General features: G+C 51.1%; 1 protein-coding gene across 2 annotated transcripts in view; it reads right to left on the bottom strand.

Moving 5' to 3' along the window:
• IGDCC4 (immunoglobulin superfamily DCC subclass member 4) overlaps nt 1-23314 on the bottom strand; it is an 87986-nt gene extending 64672 nt beyond the window's left edge. Inside the window, exon 1 of one of the 2 annotated variants that reach the window (XM_040569916.1) lies at nt 22895-23314. In XM_040569916.1, coding sequence (XP_040425850.1) covers nt 22895-22991 — 97 coding nt within the window. In that variant the 5' untranslated portion in view covers nt 22992-23314. The remainder of the gene's footprint in view (nt 1-22894) is intronic. The other variant, XM_040569917.1, reaches the window with a different exon arrangement.
• Nucleotides 23315-23830: the final 516 nt, after the last annotated feature.

Below are 23830 nucleotides of genomic sequence, written 5' to 3' on the forward strand. Positions count from 1 at the left end.
CCTCTTTTCCACCTGCTCCATGCCAAGCACCCAGCACGTGGACCTCAGGCTTCACTCTACAAACATCTCTGCAGAACCCTCCTCCTCCTAGCTGTCATCCAAAAGCCACGGAGGAACAGCCGAGACGATCTCTGCCGGAGCTGCTGCAAGCGTGAGACGCACGGTGAACTCAGGACAGGACCTCGGCTTCGCGTTCATAAATTTACAGTGTGGAGGCATATTAAAATTACAAGCTTGAACAAACACACTGGAACAATAACACATCAGAGTCCCGTAATTGGGCCCTGAAATATACTTACCGAAAAATACAGACCAGCTGCAACGTTGGAAATGCTCCTAATGCAATCCAAGGTAATTATTGGTAACAGACCATCAAACAAGTGCATTAATATGCTCTGATCAGAGAGAGAATCAGATGGACAGTCTGGCACAGCAGCTTGTACCTGCAAATTATGTAAATTATTTGAAAGAGCAAAGCCCCAAAGCCCTAGAAACACTAACTGTAATGAAAGTTATTAAATGCTATTTTTGCTATCTGCTGGTGTTAACATTATAAGGCCCATTTGCCGAGGTAACTGTAATTTTGCTGCTGAGCAGCAGGCCGAGCTGAATAAGCCTGATATTTGCCATTTTAAAGGCCTCCATCAAGCTAAAATGACTGGCTCAGATTTGCATGATTTCGCGGGCAGCATTTAAACACATAACTACTTTTGGCATTTTCTCACTGGTGTTAGAGAGGAAATCCAGTCATTTTGGTTTTGTTAGATGCAGAAGTTCCTGTTTTTATTTCATGCATCATCTACGCGTTTGATCTGCAAACATCACAGGAGACTCTGAACCGATCTCCTGGTACAATGTTATCTCTATTTTTGTACTTGAACTATTTAAGTTTAGCATATTTTTAGGATATACTTTCATCTTTCAACGCCTGAGAAAGCTAAAAACATGCAATATGATACAATCTTCAGTATTATGCCTCTTGAGAATAGTCACTTAACTAGAAACTAATATTATCGGCTAAAATACACAAAGATCCTTCACCTATGGGCTATAATTAAAACTCCAAGTACATTTTGTGGCTGGTTTCCTCTCAGTTAGTGACTTTATGACTCAAAAAATAAATAAATAAGAACACAATAAATGGAATAATACTCAGCTCCAACAGTGAATATCTCATCTGTCAATTCTTCATTACCCTACAGAGAAAAAAATAAGCATCATATCCAATTTCAAACCTTGGGAAAAAAAAAAATCAAGGCACAAATGAAACAACATCCCCACTGCAGGGCTGAAACTAGCACCAAATAAACCCGTATCCTCTCTACCAACAGCACTTCAGCCTCTGCACCTCAAGCTGTTTCAGGCAGAATCCTAGAATCATTAAGGTTGGAAAAGACTTTCAAGATCATCTGGTCCAACCATCACCCCATGCAGCCCTGCTGCAGAGTGAAGGAACATCCTGGCCTTCTCTACTTTTGAAGACCTCCAGGAACTTGGGCCACGCTTTGTAATTTCCAACGCAGGACACCGTCTGGTCCCAAAGACTCTCCCAGCTCCGAGGCATGGGCACAAGCCCGGCGAGCACCAGCACGGTCCCCAGGGGACCACGCGGTGCAGTTCAGCACCTGCTTTGCTTCCCAGCAAGGCGGTCATGGTGAGCACCACCACGGAGTGCGAGAAAGCTCAGAGGCAAAGGCACGAGGAAGGTCCTACAGGGAAAGGAGGACGCAGGCGCTTTGGCTCTGCCCTTGCTCGGGTATATGAGGCCTGTGACGAAGGACGATGATGACAACAGCTGGTGTAATTTCTTGGCTGCCTCTGCCCACACTCACCAACCCTGCACCAGGACGCACAGCTCCATTTGCAGCCAGACGGAAACAAGGGGCACGACTGGAGGCAGCGGGGAAACGCTTCTCCACCACGTGCGCTTTCCCCTTCGCGGGCTCCGCTTCCCGTTGCCTCGCCTGTCATTAAAAGGAACTTACACCGTGCTGCCGAAGGATGCGGTGCGATCAATACAAACAGCCGTGAGAGCCCTGAAAAGCACGCGGAAGCACAGCTCAGCAGAGATATTTACGAGTGCAGGATACCGCAGACCAGAACAGCACCAACTCTCCCGAGTATTTCCACTATTTACACTGAGATCAGAAAATTAAAATGATATTTTACGCTTAATGGCTCGAACAAGACCTGTGAAGTCCTTCTCGCGGTCCCATTTACAACAAACGCCAATGACAGAGCAGCAGATGGTCAGAAACACTCCCCTAGAATATTCAGGCGATTCAACTTGAATCTGTGCCCAAATCATTTAACTTTAATGGATTCTTTCATTAACAACCAAAGAAAGGGAATATGGTTGCCAGGACATTAAAATCACTTTTTCAATTATACTGTTATAAAATCGAACAAATTAGCTGTAATTCTTAGCTGAAGCCTAAATGGAAGCACGACTTTATGAAAGAAATGAAAATTGATTTGGATTAGTGGGCATCAAGGGCTTTTTAAAAATTAACAAGATTCTTATGACTTCATAGCATAGATGGATTAGCTGGAGGTTTCACTGCCCCGTGTTTGTTACCTGCCAAAGCACTGCAGCTGGCTTCACAGCATTTGTTACAGCAGGTTTTAATTAGACTAAGGGAAGAGGATGCAAAGATTGGAGCTGGAACCAAATTTCTGGAGAAGCTGGGTGGTGCCCGAATTCACCCCTTGGACCTGGCCCAGCAGAGTCTTGGCAATAACTAGGGAAATCAGAACCTCTGAGCTTTAGTACGATAGGGACTGCAGGCTGGATGGTTTTGTTTGGGGTGGTCCTGCTGTAGGATCAAGGCAAAACTGCATTAGATGCTTCACAGAAAATAAATATCAAGCCCAAGATACTTGCTGCAAAGAGCTCACAAACTTAATAAAGACTATTAAAAAACAAAACAAATAAATAGGAAAGGATAACCATAGCAGCATGATCAAGAAAGAACAATGCATAACGGAACCAGGAGCTGTAACGTTGGGCAAGGGAATACAGTTCCCAGATACAAGGGAACTGAAGAAGGCAACAAGAGAAGCGGGGTCACCCTAGGAAGGAAGAAAAATGGCTTTTGTATTGTATATTACAAGCTTAATGAATGAGACATTCACTGAACACAGCTTACAATGATCCTACAAACCCAGGAGTCCTAAGGTATATTCTAGAGAGCCATCCTTCTGCCAGGAACGTAAAGATTGAAAACCAATCTGGAGACTTTTATATCTGCGTGGGACAAAGCGTGGTTGATTTTTTTTAATTAAAAAAAGGGAAGGCGGCACTACAATCTCTCTGGGTCTCTGGGTGCTGAGACACAGACGGGATGTTCTAGCACACCCCAAACATCCCCAGGATGATGCGGTGCCGAGAGCACCTGCCAGCTGGCAGAACTGGCCTCGGTAAGGTAAATGCAGCAGAACATTTCAAAACCATTTTCATGAACTCTTGCAACACAAAGCACTTTAGATGATTCCCCCTTTACGAGTCAGCACTTCATAGTTAGTTATTTCCCCTCTTTATTGCAACACAGTGGTTGACGATTTGCATCAGTGAAAGCTGGCTTGAAAAGTTAATCTTTCTTTGGACAATCCGGGATATTCCTTCTTTGCCATGTTCCCAATTTGTCACCCCTTATCTGGCTCTCCGATGTGTCACAGGGTGGGATTTTTCAATATATACGGAGCTACTCCCTTCGAGCCAAGCCTTGCAGTGTAACCTGTGGCCTCCGTGTGCTTGTTAGCAGTTTTGGATGTAAGAAACCAGAACCACACGTCCTAATACAGAACCTGTCCAGCTCCACCTACTTCCAAGTCTTTCAGGGGTCTGAAAACCAGGGGACCCCTTGGTTTTCTGTTGTAACTCACGTGGCAGGATTTGGCCTAATGGGATAGCAACTGTATAGGCAAATACAGCAGGTGGAAGTAAGAGGTTTTATCTTATCTGGGGTAGCTACTTGCAAAGCTTTGAGTTAGAGTGTTTTAAGAGAGGACACCCCCAGATGCAACTATCACTGCCAGTGATTTTTCTGTAAGGCAAAGCGGAACTGGCCTAAGCAATGTTTTTTTTTTTTTTTTTTACTGTTCCACCACTGCAGTGGAACAGGAGCATGCACACATCAAATTACCGCGCTTCTGCTGAATGGCAGCAAATGCCAGGGTAGGGAACAGTAATTTCCAGCTAAAAGCAGAGGAACTTCCTGACCCAAGCTGCCTGACACATCCAACCAGCACAGATGAACGCATTTGCCCATACCTGTGAAATCCGGCCTCCCAAGCTCGTGCTACTCAGAAGTAGGCAGAAAGCTGTGCACACACAGCACCTTCCTGTACATCAGCGGGAATTTAACAGTGCCTATGGGGGCTTCTGAATATCCACTTTGATTGTCTATGAGAAGAAGCTTATTATTATTGTAATTATTAGCAACAATTATACAACTATTATATATGTTAATATATGTCAACAGAATAAGGATATTAACATATTCTCTACAGGGTATTCCACAGAATTAATGAGACCTAGTAATGAGACTAACCTCTCTGACATCTCGCTGATGCTTATTTCTAAGCAAGCTACTGAATTCAGCAGGCATCTGCTCCGGCAGAGCACCGGGGCTGCAACTCAATACCTGTAGGTCAAAGGGACACGAATGCTGATGAACAGAGTTTGTGCCTCGCTCGGGGCAGCGATGGAAAAGGTAGACATGCATTTGCTTCGGGTACCCGTGCTAGCAAGCTAGCACCCTCCTCCATGGGGGCTGGCAGACAATTTTGAGCAACCACATCTCACACCACACCAGCTGCCCGCTGCAGTGAATGCCAATCAGCCCCCGAGAGCTCTCTGCCATCGCCACGTTAATTAAAGCACATCGCAGGGCTGGCCCTCCCTCCAGTCCCACCTCTTCGCAAAGACCTTCAGGCTTGGCAGTGCTGCGGGCTGGAGGAGGAGACTCCAGCGAGGCTGCTGCTAACCAGATGATGTTTTGCTCGTGGTTTTAGCCGGGACACAGGGCTTCTCGTCCTCTGACACCTTCCCATCTCTCTCAGGTGGGAAAGAAAGAGAAATAAGCTCTGTCCAATGCCCTGAGAATAGATCAGGGGCAGCCTTAAAGACGGAAATACACCCCAGGGCCCTCAGGCCAGCCACAGGGGCAGCCAAGGCAACTTTTGTATTATTTTGCAACTTACCACTCCTACAAGCTGGCTACTTGGTAAGAACAGGTAACTCTCACTATTTCAGCAGCAGACCCTAAAAGCCCAAATTCTGGTGTAGTGAAATCAGCAACAGAATTCCCACAGACTGAGGGTGGAAGATACAGCCCCAGAGAAGTTCCAAACAAAAGCAGCATCTGTGACTCCCCCATGAGACCCACAGCACACAACGGTGTGAAAAATTACATTCACGGGGACCTGATGTTGCCTCCTGGAAAACAATTTTGGAGCCTTTCTGCCTGCATTTAGAAGCACACTACAGTTGTCCTAGGAAAGCCAAGGGGGGAAGCTGATGGGGACCCGCTCCTGTACCTCACTCAGCCTGCGAGCCAGACAGCGCTGTCAAAGGGCAAAGAATACCCTCTGGAAACAAAACCTCTTTGTTCCTCTAATTTTGTTCCAGTTAAGTCAGTTCAGCTGTTCCATACAACCAGTCAAAAACATTCAGCATTTCCCAAAGTATTTTAAGACTTCAAAGTTGTAGGTTTTATTTTGACAGTTTTAAACTGCATAGCTTCTTTTTTTGTTTATGGATTATTTTTTGCATTAAAAACAAAGCTGTTTAATAAATTAAGCTTTAACGCAACCACTGCCGCTCTGCTTTTATCATGGCTCCAATTAAAATACTGTTTCTTGAAGACAGCTAATGACTTCTGAGAAAAAAAAAAAAATCACAAGGGTGTTTCACTGCGAATGTTTCCAGTAGACTCCATTTGTTAGAACTTCTGATTAAAACCAAACTCCGAGTACAGCAGGCTCAAAACTGGGGCATTTAAAGTTTGCCCAAGCTGCTGATCTGAACTCAGGACTTCTCGGCCTTAAATGAGTGTATTCACCCTAAAAAACCCAAACTGGTCTCTGGGTCCATTTGTGCACCACCTGCCCCGAGCCACGTCCACTGCTGTCGTTCTTCTGCCACAGTAGGGCTGCAGCAGAGAAAGCCAACCCTTTGGAAAGAGATGGATCCCTCTGGGGAGGCTCTGCGACCCCAAGAGAGGTGGGGAACAGCTGCTGTAGGGGCACGTGAGGCTCTAAAACCGAGCGGTCCCTCCTGTGCCTATGTGCAGGTAGATGCTCGCAGTTACCTGGACGCAACAGAAGCGGCGGCAAGGGCGAGAAAAAGCAGCAGGCAGCAAATACCTCTCTGGCACGCACTGATGAGGAAAAAGCAGGAAAAACATTATTGAGAGCAGCGCCTGGCAGCTCGGCAGACAGGAGCTGATCGGGAGCAGGCTGTTCCAGAACAAAACCTTTCCGCATAACCCAGGCAACAGATCTGACCTTTTCATCCACGGAAAGCAGTCAACCCACCGCTGAACTCATTAACGCGGGAGCTCTGCCCCTCAGAACTGTTCTGTTAGCAGTCTCGGGGCCAGGCCTGTGTTGACACTGATTGCCTCCTGTCAGGAAAGCGCTGGAACAGCTCGGGGACGAGACCTGTGCTGAAACCAAACCTGTCTGAACTCTCCCCGCGTAACGTGAGCTTCGCACCCTTGAGCTGACGCTGTCCCGACGCCGACCGGGAGCCAGGCAGGCAAGCGAGGAGCTCGCGTCTTCAAAAGCGAACAAAGGAGGGTTATAAAAACTAATTAGCTTCCAACTGCCGGGTGCGATCGCAGCTTTGCGAGCACACCTCCGAGGGCTGCTTCCGAGCAGGGCTGGGATGGACTCGGCACCGTCACGGTGCCAGCAGCTCAGGCCCTAATCCCATGGTTTGGAGGCCAAAGCTCCGCTCGCACAGTTCACGGCGCGGCCTCCAACCATCTGTGTCAGCACAACCGAGAGAGCAGGATCAAGCAGCCGTGGGGAGGGAGCTTTTAAGCCGGCGACGCTGCCAAATGCTTCATATCACAGCCCTGCCTATTTGCATTTCTGCCTTGGGCCCCATCTGTAGCTTCCCACCCATGTAAAAGCCGTCCCCGGGGAGAAGGCAGGCCACTGTCCATTTGTTCAACACATCTCAAGCGCATCCAGTTTCAAACGAGCTAGGTGGTAAAACCCCTAACACTAATCTTTTCGGTGCGGTTCTGAATCTCTTGTCATCTGGGGGGGGCAGAGGAAATCAGAAAGGGAAAGATCTGGTCCAGCGGCCCCAACCAGGCACCGCCAGGCACAAAAGCTGCACCCACCGCGTCCAACACCAGCACTGGGCTCTGCCCAACCCATGGGAAATGCTGCTTTACTCTTCAGACAGGGTGAGCCTATAAGGAAGGTCTCCAAATGTAGCCTCAGTTAAATCACTTTGCAGTAACACGTAAGGAATAACGTATCTTCAGAACACGGTTACATCCTGTTCTAGAAGCCTTAATGGGCCGTATTTTTAGCCCGGGAACAACCTGAAAGCCAGCACAGACATACTGCAGCACTGAAACTATGTCACTGCAAAGCTATTTCATTACCAGCCACAGCTCTCCTCGCACAGAATTTCTTCCATGAGCCCAAAGGAGCTGGTGCAGAGTTTTCCAGCGCGCGCCCGTGGAGGGCAGCCAGGAACGAGCCCAGTTTACCATGAAGAAGTTGAGAACCAGGAGAAAGAAACCGAGGAACGCAGGAGATCGGTCCCTTTCAACAAACAGGGCTCAGCAGAGGTCACTGCAATGACTTTGAGCTGGAGAAGGGCCAGGGCACTGTGCAGGCATCTGTTGGAGATCCCACCCAGGCGCCAGGCAGGCATCCTCAGACACGTGCTGACCGCAGGAGCAGGGCAAGCAGGAGCTCAGGCTGCAACCACACATCCTCTTGGGCTCCCGGTACCTGCAGCAAGGAGCTGCCCAGCACAGCCGAGGAGTTAACGCTGCACTCGAGTGAGCACAGGGTGCCAAGGAGCTCTGCACCAGCCTGTGCTCCTCCAGGAGGCCTTTCCTCCTGCCCCCCCCGGGAAATGGCAACAGCCTTTTTGATTTAGCACGACTCTGAGCAGCTCTGGCAGGGTCTGCAGGCTGGGTTGGGAGCAGCCAAACATCTTCCCGTTCCAAAGGGCTGCAGATAAAAAGCCTGTCCTTGAGGAGAAGCCCACGGAGCTGACAGCACAAAATAAGCAGGGGGTGATGCTGGCAGTCCATGTTTTACAGGGGTTTTAGTGTGGGTGGTGGGCAAACCTGGATCTCTAAAGGGATCCAGAGCTCTCAGTTCCAGGTACCCCAAGGTCATTTCTGCTCACACCGAGAGATCTGAACAATTCAGCAGCTCCTACAGCAGCTCAGCCCAAGCCCTGACCTTGGCTTGGACACTGCTGGGGACTCCTCTGAGGCTCACAAAGTGCAGGCTAGCTGCTCCTACCCTGTCCAACTGATGCCCCCTGGAGCAACGTGAAGACAGGGCTGGGGATAGACACAGCCCCAGCCCGCACCACGCATAATTCTGGGGCTGGGAGAATCTGCATCGCTGTCCTCTTCCCTCCGAAGGGCAAACAGGTCACAGGCATGCCCTTGGCAGATGCTGGGAAAGCTGAGACCCTTCAAGGTTTGTCCGACACAGAGGGGCAGCATGAGACTTTGGTGGCTCTCAGCCTGCGGAGAGAAATTTTACCGTGCTTTTCTGAAAGCTGCTCCTTCCTGTGCGATCCTGGAGGAGAACTGGAGCAAGAAAGCACCCACACGGTCCTTATCTCCCTCATTAGGAAGGAAAGATGTTGCCCAAGAATCTAAAATCGGCTTCTCCTCGGAATCAGCTGCAAAGGTGTCTCAGGAAAGGTACGTTATCTCCCGGCAGCCCAAACCACTCCAGTGTGATACAGAATAATAAAGCCATTAGTACTGCGCAATCAGACTATTACACTGTTGTTTTACATGGCAATAAGTTAACAGTTCCTCACTGTTTGCTTTAGGAAATCTAATCCTTGAAAGGTCTATAAAATTATGAACTCTTGCTCCAGTTTGAAAACGTAGGCATGAGCAGGGATTCCTGGTCTCTAATTAAAGTCCCATTCCCCTACCAGCAAACACCAGCTCACAGGAAAAATCTTTTGTTTATTGAAAGTAAATCGTAATGTGGATGTTTTAAACAAAAAGAAGGTGGGAGGCTGAGGGGAACAGACAGATGATGTTTCCCACTTTCATTTTGCCTTGTGTCTAAACAAACAGCTCCCAACAGCTTTGTTTTCCAAAGCAACTTTCTCCCAGCTGCTGCCTGGAACCACGGAAAGGGAAAGCCATACCCAAAACGTGCAAGGATCGCTTGACCTCCACACTCACTGCACTCAGCAACCAGTGTCGTGGATATGCAGTCACGTGGAGCATTATTAGGAGGAAGCCACAGCCTTGCAGAGACTGGCTACAGAGCAGTACAGGGAGGGTTCGGTCAGAGCCCCCAAGCCATGCAGGGGGGGGAGCCAGCATTTTGGCAAGTTTCTGTGCCAGCTCACTTGCCACAGGACCAGACCTGTCGCCTTCCACCCAGCCACAACACACATCAGCTTGGAAGATGACTCTGAATCTATACAACAACAGCTATGGTAGAAGACCAGAGAAAACAACTCTTCCAGATCAGTCACCTGTGGCATCTGAGCAACAAGCTCCTACCCTCAACGCTTTTAGCTCAGGATCTTGCCTGTTCCCATAACGTAAGGGCACCATGAAGACAGTCACCCACAGAAAATCCAAGAAATCGTGCTAGGATGGAGTACCTCTCATGTTTCTGAGTTTTTCATTATTTTAAAGATCAAAGATCTTTCTCATCCCTCTGCCTTCAACTGATGATCAAGGAAGGCATCAGCTCCTCTCTCCCTTTTTGCTACACCGGGTTATTCAGACTGGATCTGTTTTAGAAACTCTGCCTGCACAAGGGACGTGGCGACATCGCTAAGGCTTTAGGATAGGAATAGCCAGGTAGTAGTATTTTGATGCCTGTTCCATTCAAATACCGGAAGATTGCTTATATCTGACCGTAAAGGGAGATACGTCTCCACCAGTCTGAGATGATGTGCACGTACACAGCTCTGTCACAGCCCTTGTGCACACACCTCTGAAACTTCTTCCATGACCAACCCACAGCACAGAGCACAAAACTACGCAACAACCAAGCAGTCGTCCCACAGAGAGGGACAACGGGGAGCACCGTGCAGCAGCAGCTAGACACCTGCATTGACAGAAGACCTCTGAGAGACGCCACCAGCATCCTTTCCCCAGGCAGAGGGAAAGGCCCCAGGCCATGGCCCAGCCAAGTCCCCTCCCTTTGGTCCACCTTGAGAGCAACGAGGCACGTCTACATCCAAAGCGAAGGTGGTGCTGCCCACCTCTGTGGCTCCAGGATCCTGCCTCGGCTCCCCAAAATTGGCCTACAGCCACCTTCTTTTGGGAACACCCACCTTGGTCTCGTTCCTAAAGCTTGTTTGTGAAATTGCTTCGTGCAGCCTCAGCAAACGCCTCCTGCCCCCTCCCTGGGCGTCTCTGGCCATCTGCTGCCACAGCCCTCCAGCAGCCGTGCCGAAGCCGTGCCCGGCCCAGTTGTTACTTCCACAGATGGCCCCTGGCCCCGCTACCGGAGTTTGTGAGCCCTGGACGTGCTCCATGCTGCCCCCAAACACAGCTCCTTCTGCCTCTGCTTTCCCGGGGCTACAGGCTCGCTCCTTACCCCTCTGCTGTTAGAAGGGAGTTGAAGAGAAAAGGGGGAAAAATGCAGCTTGCCGAACCCCTCCGTACCTGGCCTGCTGGAACTACGTGCGGGCACCTAACGCTGCCTGAGGGAAGTCACACACACACCGCCAGCAGGCCTGGATCTTCCCCCGGGGGACAATCGATGTTCAGCCAAACGGCAGCTCTCACATAACCTTAATCTGCTTTCACCACCCCGATGATGAAAGAACTCAACCTTGCAAGCTGGACTTTTCCACAGGCACTGCCCAGAAGAGGCGTTTGTGGGGCCACAGACGGGGCCTAAACCGCAGCGACTTCTCCCCCGTACCTCCTCACCCCATACAGCTCCTGCAGGGAATCCCGCAGCACACGTACAGCCGGGGAACAAGCACACAGCCAAGCCAGCAGCCAGAAACACCCCTGCACAATCCCCTTCACGGGGTTTTCTTCTCCCACACAGCTGGCCCGGCAGCTAGGTCTCCCTGACAGCACATAGATTTCACTGCTACTCACAGCACAAATAAGATAATGAGGCCAGAAATCTTCAAAGCCCTGCCACTGCTGTTGGTAATGAGATGCTGTGGTTCTCCTGACAGTAAAATAGGCAGGAGGAGGGCAGGTAAAGCCCATTCGGCCTGAAGTCCACCCAGCTGCCCGGTCCAGCTTCAGCCAAGAGGCCCTTCCTAGCAGCTGGGAAGCCCACGTATGAAAACGACCCTTAAAAAGAGGAGCATTCGTACAGGGAAACTGATGGCATGACATATCTGCCAGTAAAACACAAGCTACAAGCAGATGAACTGTGATGTTTTAATCAGTGACAGACCTTTTATCTTGTCGCGTTCTCCTCTGCAGAAAGGGAGCAGATCGCATCTCCACTCTTACTTTAAAGCTGCCTGCCAAGAAAAAGGGCAAAGAAGCCTTCTGCAGGGTGACACTGCTCTGACACACATCCCGAGACACGCTCACTCCGCAGGCTGAGCTGAAAGCTTTCACAACAAACAAAATCCCCTGGGATGTATTTGGAATTATTTTGTGTATGTTTTCTGACGTGGGTTTTTTTGTGTGGTTTTAAGTGAAGCGAATAGTTTCCCTTGTTTGCTCCCATTGTCTTGATGGGCTGGGGTTCAGCACCGGGATGTCTCTGCGGGGCAGGATGCTCAGTGCCACTCTACAACACAGACCAAACACTCCTGCCAAGAATAGCTCTGGGTTCAGGTCGACCAGGCACCTGAGAACTGCATATTCAGCCCCTCTCTGCTCCTCCAGAAGCAGCCCCCCTGTCCCAGAGCCCCAGCAGTGATGCCTGTGTCCCGGCTGCCATCCCAAGACCACGAGATCCAGCTCTCACGTGCTGCATAATTACAAAGTCGCCTGCCCCCAAGAAGCGAAGTCAGGCTCATCAAACTCCTGCCAACTCTCTTGCATTTCCCAGGTAATTGCACAAACCAGGAATTAATGAGAAATAATGAGCCAGCACACAGGGGAAGAGAAGACAATTCCGAACAGCAACAAAGCAAACTAATGGGAAAGTATGTTTTAATAGCTCGCTGCAGATGACTTCCAGCCTGTATCACCCCATGAGAGGCTTTCAGCTCCCCGGGAAGACACAGGGAGCTCAGAGCACACGTTATCACTTCACCCACAAAAGCACATTGTCAGTACGGCTAGCTGACCAGCTGTATGTGGAAGACAGCAGGCAAGAGGGGAGGCTTGAGGAGGAGACATTAGAAATGGTAAAACACAAGATGCCAAAGCGTTCAGCCACAGGAATGCCCGCAGCCGGACAATCCCACGATCTTACCAAGGCCTTGATCACCTCAGGACCTTACATCCTCCTGGCATAACTTCTCACCTAGTTCAGTTTTAAAAGACAATATTCTACTGTGATCTGGAAACTCGGTTATCATTGCAAACAGAGAGGGACCATGCTAGAAGAAATAAAAAGATACTGTCCACATCCACGGCTGCTGGGATGCACATGGAGATGGGGGAGTCCAAGGAGCAGCGCCGCCTCCTGAAGCTTGTTAGGACCCAGGCTCAGAAGGGGGGGCAATTTTCCTTCCCATTCCCAATTTCAGCTTCTATCATAACAGGAGGAAAATAAATTTCACAGCTCCGGTTCCAAAACCCCTCACATCCATCCACTTTGCTGTTTAACTCTCCAAAATCTACAGTGCATTTACCCACTGTCAGCACAAGTTTCTCTTCAGAGCACATAAATCTTCCCTTTTTCCAAAGCCGCAGCCAGGAGAAACCTGACAGTTTGAGGACAAAGCAGTAAAAGGACTGGGTCTGTTTCCAAACAGCAGAGGACATGCTCTCAGCTCTATAGCACCAGTGCAGGAGAATACCCCTGGGGACGGTCACACCGCTCTGGGGTACTGCTGCCTCCACGGCGCCCAGCCTCCGAGGTGATGCTTCTCCCTCCTGGCCCTGCACCTCTGCTCCTTGCACCAGGACGCATCCAAAACTGAGACCTGGGCTTCCACAGAGATTTTAGCAAAAAGGCCTAAATTGCCCAATTTCTTCCACAGTGAGAAAATGTTTGCCTCTGTGTACCAGACTGCTGGATAAGCACTATAGATGAAGGCTGCTCTGGACCACAGAACACAACCTCATTTGTTAGTAAAAACAGATTAATTTCCATTAATCTCGACTAATTACTGCTGTTCCTCTTTTAATGAGGTCCTGTGTGCCTCAGCACATAACACCAACAGAGGATAAATCCTCTTCTTTATAACCAGGCAACTTCGGGGCATTTTGAATAGCTCCTTCTCTATTATAAGGAGATAATGATGAGCATGGAGCCTCTTCCAAAGAGCCAGTTTCATTTCAGGAAATGCTGTGTGATGTGTGTTCAGGTCAGTAACAGCACTGCAAAATCTCTTTGACTTTATCCAACTTTTACTACCGCTGAGCAGGGATTAACATTAATTGCACCCACCCCATATTAGCCAAGGATTATTTGTTAGTCACCAGCCTATAATCACTTGCATTTTCCAGCAGAGACCTCATGCACATCGCTCAGATAGCTAGCAGGATAATCCAAGTCACATTTCTAATGAAATCTACATAAAAACGCACATCCACACCCTTGTCTTCCCCTTTCCAAAATACCCAATTAGTTCAGCTTAGGAAACGCCATAAAAATTAATACTGTGAAATTTCCAGTCTCACAAGTTTCTGGTGAGAAAAAAAAAAAAATATGCCCTACGAGGGCAACATATTTTAAAAACCACAAACTTTAAAATACACGAACAAGTCATCAGTCCTGAGGAACTTTCATTTCCAGGCCTGCACATACCGCGTACACGTCTGGGGGTGCACGATGCACCCCCCAGGGCTGGTCACCAGCCAGGCACAACCATGCCCTCACAGCTGCATTTCGTGCAGCCCCCACCTCCCCATCCCTACGGGTCTCTCCATTCGAGGCTCACACCTGCAGCACTGCCCCGCAGCCCCTGCACACCTCCTAACGCGCTCCCGCTCCACCCCTCAGAGGGGAATTGCAATACCTCGTTTTACAAACGGAAAACTGTGATGCGCGGAGGCTCGTCAAAGCCACGCGTAAGCGTGGCATGCAGCAGGCAACCAAATGGCTGCTTCCTAAAGCCAGGAGGGTCTTACTAGAGGTTTCCTGCTTCAGATGCTTCAGGCGGACAGCCGTGCAGAGGCAGCAGATGTTTACACTGTGAAGCACCAACCGTGTTGTGCAGGCGACATGGCAAAGGACAGAGGCACCTTTATCACCAGGAGAGGGCCAAGCTCCACAAGCTCCACCCGTACTTGAAGTGCTGATGGAGGACAAGGCAGAGAGGTTATTTGGTGAAAGCTGCTGTAGGACCAAGTATTTTTCTAGGCCAGCATAACCGTACTGACAGACCATGGGGTGCGATTCCAGCGTAGACGGCAGCATTTCTCTGCAAAAGCTGTAAGGAAGCTGCACGTGCGTGCCCCATCTCCTCCTCCAGCTCTTGCAAAACCCAAAATCTGCCCCAGCAACAACCCGGCTGCTCGCCACGGAGGCTCTCCGGGAGCAGGAGGTTTCTTTACCTTTCCCTCTCCTTGGCCCTGCTCCAGTCACATCTGGAAGCCACGTCCAGCCCCCGCCGAACGGCAGCTCCGAGCTGAGCTGCGGGGAACAGGTGCCCCTCGGGTCTCGCAGGTCCAGAGCCAAAAAGCCGGGCTCTGAAGCAAAGCAGCGAAAGCTGCTCTGCTGAGCAAGCAGCGAGCTGCTGGGAAAAGCGAGGCTTTTGCTTACATTGGTGTCAGCTACAGAAGGCTGAGATTAAGGAATGGAAAACAGGTGAGAGACTCAAGGCCCTGCACGTACTCGGCTTAGCAGGTTAGCAGGAAACCTGATCAGGGAGGCACACAGGGAGGCTTTTCATACCGCGACGTGCCTTCGTACCCACCGATGAACCACAGCCAGAAGCAGCCAGCCTGCATGCAAGTGCACGTTACCAGCTCACCAAGGGGCCATGACAGGCAAGCACCCACCTCTAGAAAAACAGCTGAAGTCAGAAGTAGCTGTTCCTCTTACGGAGATGCTCTTGTTCAAGCACAATAAACATACTTGGTTCCCGCTGCCCACAACGCAGGAAAGCAGCCAAACCTCGCTAGCCATAAACCTACAAATCTACCCAGCGCCTCGGCCGGTGTAAAACACAAAGGGGGCAGAGCGATGTGACTGCTGAGCCTCCTGCCCGCGTGCTGAAGTGTTACCGAAGCCTTTCACCCCGCACTTAACTCCCTCGGCCGCCGAGCAGAGAGCCCTGGCAGCAGCCGCAGGCGCTAAGTAAATGGGAAGCTATTCTCTGCCACAGCTGGGAGAAACTTCCTTCTCTCCCCGCTTCGCACGTAAAGAAAACCCTACAATAGTACTTGAGGTAATGCTGCCAGCCAGATTTCCAGCGGCAGGCTCTTGAGGAAAGCCTCCAGACACGAGGGCTGCTTCTAAAGACCCTCTTCAGGCGGATGGCATCCGATTGTCGGAGCTTACGGCTCATCTCCTCCGGGAAAGGTTCGCTTCGTTTTCAGCGCAGAGAGAAGGAGTGCGAGGGAAAGAAAGAAAAGTTGAATTTACTGTGACCTAGGAAAAACAGAGCTAAACAGTTTTGATCAATATTTTGATTTCCCTGACAAAAGCCGCAATCAGCACTGACACAAACAACTGGTTAGCAAGCTGGGGGGGCCGGAGGGGTAAATCAAGCCAGAGTTTCGAGACACTTATCTTTCCGTCACAACAATTGCCACCAATGACAGTAATTTACATGGCTAATAGGCAGCATTATGTTTACAAAACCATTCTTGGGAAGAAGGCACTAAACAGTTTTTGCCAGCCCAGCAAAGAAGATGGTATTTGATCAGATGCTGGGTTTCTTTTCTCCCTTTTTATCTTCTATACGTATTTCGCCAGGCATCAACGCAGCGCCCTTGTGAGTGCACACGGACCACGGAGCATCCCATCTCCTCCCGGGACGGGCTCGGTTCTAACAGCAGAGGGGAGAAACCCCAAGCCAGCAGGAAATAAGGCAGCCCCAGATCCTCCACCCCACCCCACAGCTCTTACCCCACTGCTGCAGATCAGATAACCCCCGGCCAGCCCCAGCATCTCCACCCAAGCCTTATCTCCCGCCCAGGGACAGGTCCATCCCAGCGCCCCAGGCTGAGCCCCGGCACATCAGCACCAACATCTGCTAGTCCCCTGCCCTCCCTGACCGCTCACGAAGGGCTGCACGTCTCTCCTTTCCTCAAGGCTTTGCCCGGAGCCAAAAGCAAGCGAGTGGGACTGGTCGGGCACGGAAAGGGGTTGCAAGCAGCCCGGTCCCTTTGGGTCACCCCGGTAAAGGGAAGGGCTCTGCGTGCCGTCGTTTTAAAGCAGCACGGGTATTTCCAGAAAGGTAAGAGCACATCACGTCATGGGATCTTTCCAGAAAGGTAACAGCACTACAAGGGGCACGCTGGGGTTTTTCACTAAGTCATCTCCAAAGGCAGAAAGATAAAAAAAGGGACAAAGATTTCCAGTGGGACAGAAAAGCCTTCTCAGCTGCAACACCAACAAACCAGTAAATACCCAACGAGTGTTCTTTTAATACCAGACACAATTCCACTTTTGTCTGCAGAACACATGCACCTATGCTGGCACTCAGATCCAAGCAGCCAGCTGCGAGGCACGGAGAGAACAGCCTCGCATTAAGAGCAAAACTTCAGGTAATTTTAAAGCCTGAAAGCCTGCAAGCATTGCTGATGCCAAAAAAAAAAAAAAAAAAAAGAAAAAAGAAAAAGAAATATTATCAAAGCTGTGCATGCATAAACAGCCAAGTTTGGCCAAAACCCTCTGTGTATTCACTGAGCACAGCACTGGAAATCCATTCCATTAAGTAATGACCTTTTTGGTCACACCGATTAACTTGATCATCTATCGACGGTCAATTTGGAAACTCTCAAGGCTGCGCATTTCCCAGCGCAGATGGGGAAACAAAGCAGGACCACATCCTATCCCCCAGCCTGGCACCGCAGTGGCACCCCAGGTCTGCTCCACCTCTGCTCCAAGTTCTGCCACCCCAGCACCCTCCGCAGGGTTAACTTCCCAAATCCTTACACTGAACAAGGTGATAAAAGTCACCCCAACTCCAAAGGGAAAGCGGTTCATAGATCCGAGCAGGAAACAAGAGCAGGGAAATAAGTCAGAATAAGGGAAAGTGATGCAGCAGGCTGCACGTACGTGCGAGACCTTCACGTGCTAGATTTTTAATTCTCCCATCAATTTGCTGAGAGCAACCTCTGGAGACGCTCACATTTCATTAACGCACCTTTAATATTAACAACCTGTCCTCAAGAATTCCACACAAAGATCTTCCAAAAAAATTAAACAAAAGAAAAAAAAAAAAAGAAAGCATAAAATAACCTGCACAGGTTATTCTATGTTAAATTAAATAGTTAGTTAATAACTTAGTTTAATTTAATAAGGCAGGACCAGGCAATTTAGTTTAAAATGCAGATACAGGTTTTTAAATAATTTCAGAACATTTGATATTAACGTTCCAGAGGGGTATTGTAATTGCTTATCATAACAGCCACAGAGCATGTTTATTACCCACTAACATCATAAACTGCATCATATTACTCTCTGCAGGACTTCTCAGATAAAGCAGACCTGAATCGCAACGGCAGCATCCCACGGATTAAGAGCTGGACAGGATCTGACTCAGAACCAGACCCCAAAAGGCCTGGGTGGCGCGAGCAGAGCCCAGTTTAGCGCGGCAGCAAGGAGGAGCACCACGACCGACCCACCCGCGAGCGGAGCATCGTGACACCTGCAAACAAGAAAGCGTTAGGAACACTCAAACCAGGCTGGTGACAAGCGTTTGGGTTCTGCTGGAGAATTTATCCTCTCAGCAGCTGCCACTCTCGCAGATATCTGCCTGGCTGAAAGTAAACCCTGGCCGGCTCATCCCCTCCCTCCGAAGGCTCTGCTTCTTTCAGAAGCTGGAAAATGCAGTGGTGTTTCGCAGATTATTTTGGAGTGGCAGGTAAGGTAACACAGTTTTAAGGAGCTCTCTGGTCCTTCCCCCATGCCTGGTGTGGGGTTTAGCACCTCCAGAAGTGCTCCTGAGAACGCAGATGAATTCTGCTTTCCACGAAACGGCGGATTCAGTTTTGACAACTGTGAATCCCAGCACCAAGAAGCCGTTAAGTCAGAAAAGCAGTGCGTGGAGGTCGCTTACTCCAGAGATTTTAATAAAACTCCGGGGATTTTAACAAATACAAGGCTGCTACTCAGAGTGACGGCTTTCTCCATTCGGTCAGTGTGCCACGGCATCTTCTACCCTGGAAGCAAATGGGAAAACTGGAGCAAATGGGGAAACTGAGGCAGAGATGGCAAGTGACCAGCACAAAGCCAACAGGAGGAGCCCACGTCCCCGCGGCTCCAGGTCCTGTGTCTGGGAGATGTTCTCCAGTAATAGAGGAAAGCAAAGCAGCTACCAAGCTCTGTGATGTGACTGCCGGCATAACAATAAAACAATAGCATGTTTTAAAGCACAAAAGACTTGAAAAAAATAAAATAAACAAGTGGATACAAGGACTTGAGATGTGACTTCCTGCAGCTTTGCTTCTTGTGACTGAAATACCCCGTCCTGTCCCAGCAAGGTGCAAGCCCTGATCAGATCAGAGCTCATCCTGCAGCTGAGGCACTTCGAGTTCCTCCCCCAGCCAGGTTTTCCAGCTCCTCTCCTTCATCCCACGTGTCCCTCTTCTCCACTCGGTCACTTATTTTCAAAAACACTGTAGAAATGTAGAAGCTCTGAATTCTCCATACCCACACTGGTTATGACCGACCAGCAGGTCCAAAAATTCTTTGGACAGACAGCATGACCACATCAGCCTCTTCTCCCGTAGGTAACCAGGCTAAAACAACCGCAGGCAGTGCGCCCAGTTCTGCTCCAGAAAGCAACAAAATTGCACCAGAGTTGATTTTGGCCCAACGTGTACTTGGCAAATACGGACAACAAGGATTTACCATATCCCCTCTAATATTACAGCTGACTATGAAGCAAACATTTGCTTCCTACAGATAACAAAACGACTATGATTGCTCCGGGTTTATAAAGGTTAGGGTTTCTTCACCCAAGGCAAGCCTGTAGTTCTCAGTGGCCGAGCAAAAGGCGCTCTGCATGCAACCCCGGCCTCAGTTTTTCCTCAGGTACCCACATACCTCATGCAGAGACACAGTCAGAGATCAGCTTGGGATGGATTCCAACAACAAATTACACTCAGATTAAATATTAATTCCCATCTTAATTATATAACCATGACTAGGCTTAATGGTCAGGCAGCCATTTAAACAGCAGAGGAGCGTGGAGAGCGTGCGAGCGGCATCTCCTATCCTGCAAATGCCCGACCTCCCCAGATTTTTCCCCGGGAGATTAGCCAGCCTTCGGGAAAGCAGCTCCAGAGAGGAAGAGTTCAAACAGCCCAGCAAGTGATGCAGCACCAGGAGTCAGCTGGAATATCTGAACCAGCCTGGGACACCGCAGCATCCCGCCCCGGGACACTCACACGCTGCGATGCAGAAGATCCCATAGGTGCTGAGCACTCACGGATGGATTTTATCCCCTCAACACCTTTGACAGAGAGAAGCATCGCTATTTTTGTCTAAAGATGGGCTCTGAGGACACCGGAGCAGACGAAGCAAGGAGCAGGAGCTCAAGCGAGATGTTCCCTGTGCCACTGCGACACCCAAGCCCCCGGCACAGGTGGCTCTGGTGCCCCCCGAGCACTGAGCCAAACCAGGCTGCGAGCACACGCAGTGAGAGCCGCCTCCCTCCTTCCCCGGGGAAAGGCAGATTGCCAAACTTTTGTTTTTTACATTATTACTTGCTCCCCTTTGAAGTGGTTTGCGTACCATCAGCGACACACCCACCCCGCATGGGGCCCCCCGCGGCAGGATCAAACTTTCCACAGCTGTCAGTAGCAAGCCTGCTGCAGAAAGTGGGAGAAACGTCAGAAAATTAGCTGGTTCTGCTTCACTTTAGACTTCGAGGCAGTGAAAGGAGAGGGCATTAAGAAAGAAAAGAAAAAGCTGTGGGGAAAACAAGAACGGAACCAAGCCTGAGTGGTTTCTCTTTCAGCCTCAGTGCCAGCAGAAAGGCTGCCTGCTTCGGAGCAGCCTCTGCAGTCAGGGTGTGAGCACCGGCTGTCACGATGGCCACGGCAAAACAGCAGCAACCTCCTGCAGGAGAAGCCTGCCCCTGGGAAGGCGACACGGGCAAAGCCTCACCGACGTGCTGTGCACCGCTGTTCGGCACTGTCGGTGCTCCATGGGGGGAGGAAGGGTCTCAAATAAATGGAAAAATTGGGGACTAAACACCACCCCTTCCCTGCACAGCTCATTCTGCCTCCTTGCAACCAGAGAGGTGTCTGCATGCAGGTGAGGTTCTGCGAAGAGAGATCCCAAATAACAGCAACGCTGACTTCTCCAGGTGGAGAGATGGGGCCAGGAAGGAGGCGACGGCAAGGGCAGAGCAAACCGGAGCTAGAAGTTAGGTGATGTCAAAAATCTGTTCCGCAGCAGCAACGGGGCTCGACCACAAATGCAAATGCCACAGCCCCAGATGGATCTCGGCTGATCACTCGGATGGAAAGCTCAGCCCACTTCCCACTGACACATCCCCCCGTAGAGAGCCCGGAGGAAAGCAACCAGCACAACCCCCTTGCCACAGTTAACTGAAGAGGTCGGTGGTGTGTTGCTGTTTTTTCTTAAACCCTTTCCCGCTACTGCAGGGAAAGCAGTCTCAGAGCAGGACAGGCAGAAGGCTTTCAAAGCGCTGGCTCACACCCCCAGCTGGCACAGCTGCCGTCACGTCCACCGAGGGGGGAAGGTTTCCAGCCTGCTTCTCCCCAAAGCGTTTCATACCCAGCAAAGCTTGAACTTTGGATCAAAACACGTGGGCTTCGGGATCAGATGCACACATGCACACTTTCCCCAAACTATTTCAACCCGCTGCCAAATTAATCGCAGACTGAAACAAGCCCGTGTTTTTCTTTTCACAATCGAACCCACCTGTTGGAAAACACACCCGCGTGCACCGCGCCGCACGTCCACAGGCTGCGTGGACAGGCACACGCCACCTCCCTGCACGGTACGCGGCCCACGGGTAGAAAACAGAAACAATTTCCACAGGTTGCCTAATCGCTTGTAAAAAAGCAGGGAAGCCACGACTGCGGATTCTCACAAAGCTCCTGAAGTTTTCTTGTTGAAGTGGGTTTGAAAAACAACGTTCTCCCTCCCTCCCCTCTTTTTTTTTTTTTTTTTTAAATCATTGTACTCCGTCAGCAGCCTCGGGATCCACGCTGCGGTTTGCTGGAAGGGGCAGGAGACACGGCTCCCACCCGCTAATCCGCGGCTAGGGTCACAGCCTGCCATCCGTCTAGCAAAACCCACACGCCCCGATGACAATGGGCCATTTCCATGGACCGTTATTCTCTCCTAGGCACAGCCACCAGCACGCTGCACCTTCAGCAAATGCTGACCCAAACCTTGCAGGAGCTTACCAAGGGCTTACACAATGCTCCAAAAAAAACAAAACAAAACAAAAAACCAGCAACCTTCCACCGCACTGTATTCCTCCCCAAAAGGCTATTTTGGAAGCCATAACGACTAAACATCCTTTATGCTATAATTACCTTCTACTGAACCTGAATGCATTTTGAAAAGGGATAAAAACACCCCATGCAGCAGGGGTGACCCCTCCACCGCAACCTCTGCTTTCGGAGCTTGTTTTAAACCAGGGGACGTGCAGGGCTTGCATTTTTTGGTGTGACTCTGCCAACCCACACCTTCCCTGCCCCTCACGGGGATGCGGACAAAAGCCGACAGGTGCCCACATACACGCAGGGCAAACACCATGTACCGAAGGTCCAAAATTCAGACAAACCTCGAACTTCGACGGTGAGCACGGGAAGCCAGACGGCACGATGCACAGCACCCCTGTGCGTGCCCACACACAGAGCCCTTTACGCAACCGTTATGAAACGGGGCGAGCACCGGATTCCTTCGTGGATGGATCAAAAGGGTTCATGCACCAGGACCGGGGCGATGCTCCCTGTTTGGGGTTACCTGGGCCCACTGTGAGCTTGGCCAGTGCTTCGTCCTGGCTCAGCACCCCTCCGGATGGATGCTGAGGGCTGGTGGCTCAGGGGGCCGGGAGCTGCCGCCGTGGTTCCGAGGGGGGTCTCCCCATGGGGCTCGCCCCAAAAAGTGACCCCAAAGGAGGCACTGCACAGCCATGCGCTGAGCGCGGCGGCTGCTCCAGGGGATGGGAAGGGGCTGGAAAAAGGGGAAAAAATGGGACGGGGGGGAGCGGGGTGTGAAAACTGGGGACAGAGAGGGGGAAGAGGGTCTGAAAATGGCCACTGAAGCAAGGGGAGAGGGACGCCGAAGGGGATAAAAACCCCATAACCGGGGCGCGCATCCCCGCGCTGCCCGCGGGGGCGAGGGCAGGTGGCGCCGCGACCCCACGCGTGTCCGCCGCCTCCCGTGGGCGCGGGGGCACGGACCCCGCCCTCCCTCCCTCCTCCTCACCCACCTTGCACGGCCAGGACGGCGAAGCAGAGACAAAGCAGGTCCTCCAGCGCCATGTAAGCCCCGCCGGGCGCCGGGAGCAGGGGCCGCCGCGGCCGCATCTACGAGGGGAGCGCGCCGTCCCGCCGCCCCACCGCCATCTTGTGCGAGCGCCCCAGCCCCGCGCTGCCCGCCGGGCCCCGCTGCCGGCCACGGGGGGGGGAGGCAGGGAGGCGGCCGGGGCCTGCCGCTGCTCCGCCTTTGGCAGCGGGGCTGGCCGCCCAACCGAGCCCGGGGGTCGCCTCCTCCTCCTCCTCCTCCTCTTCTTCCTCCTCCTCCTCCTCCTCCTCCCGCCCTCGGGTCCAACAGGTTGCTGCCAGCCCGCGGGCGGCCCCGCTGCCGGAGGGGGGAGCGCGGTGCCGGCAGGTGGGGAAGTGGGGGCGTTGTGAGCGTTTGTTGTGGTTTTATTTATTTATTTATTTATTTATTTATTTATTTATAATTTTTCCCTTCCCTGTGTTTATTTATCTGCTGGCGCAGGTGAGCGTGGAGGGCACCGCCCCGCCGCATGAGGAGGAAGCAAGCTGTCCTCCTCATCACGGCGCTGTCCGTCCATCTGTGTGTCCATCCGTCCATCCATCCGTCTGCCCGTCCGTCCTGCCTTCGTGGTGTCAGCACCTCGATGAGCAGGCTGGAGCCACTCGACGGCTCAAATGGGCAACAGGGAGCAGCCACGCACAGGCTGGGGTCCACGGGGTGAGGGCTTGGAGTCCACGGTGGGCTTCAGGGGTGTGAAAGGGTAACCTGTGCTTTCAGTCATCTTTCTTTAACAGAATAAAGCCACCCAGACGCAGCCTGCAGCCTGCCTGCACCCCGCAGGAGTGGGGTGCCATCCACCAGCCAAGCTGAGCAGTGAAAATGCCCAGCTGAGAGTGCTGAGAGATGGAGACCGAGGCCGCTG

This window comes from Cygnus olor, chromosome 11, assembly GCF_009769625.2.
Source record: "Cygnus olor isolate bCygOlo1 chromosome 11, bCygOlo1.pri.v2, whole genome shotgun sequence".
NCBI lineage: Eukaryota > Metazoa > Chordata > Aves > Anseriformes > Anatidae > Cygnus > Cygnus olor.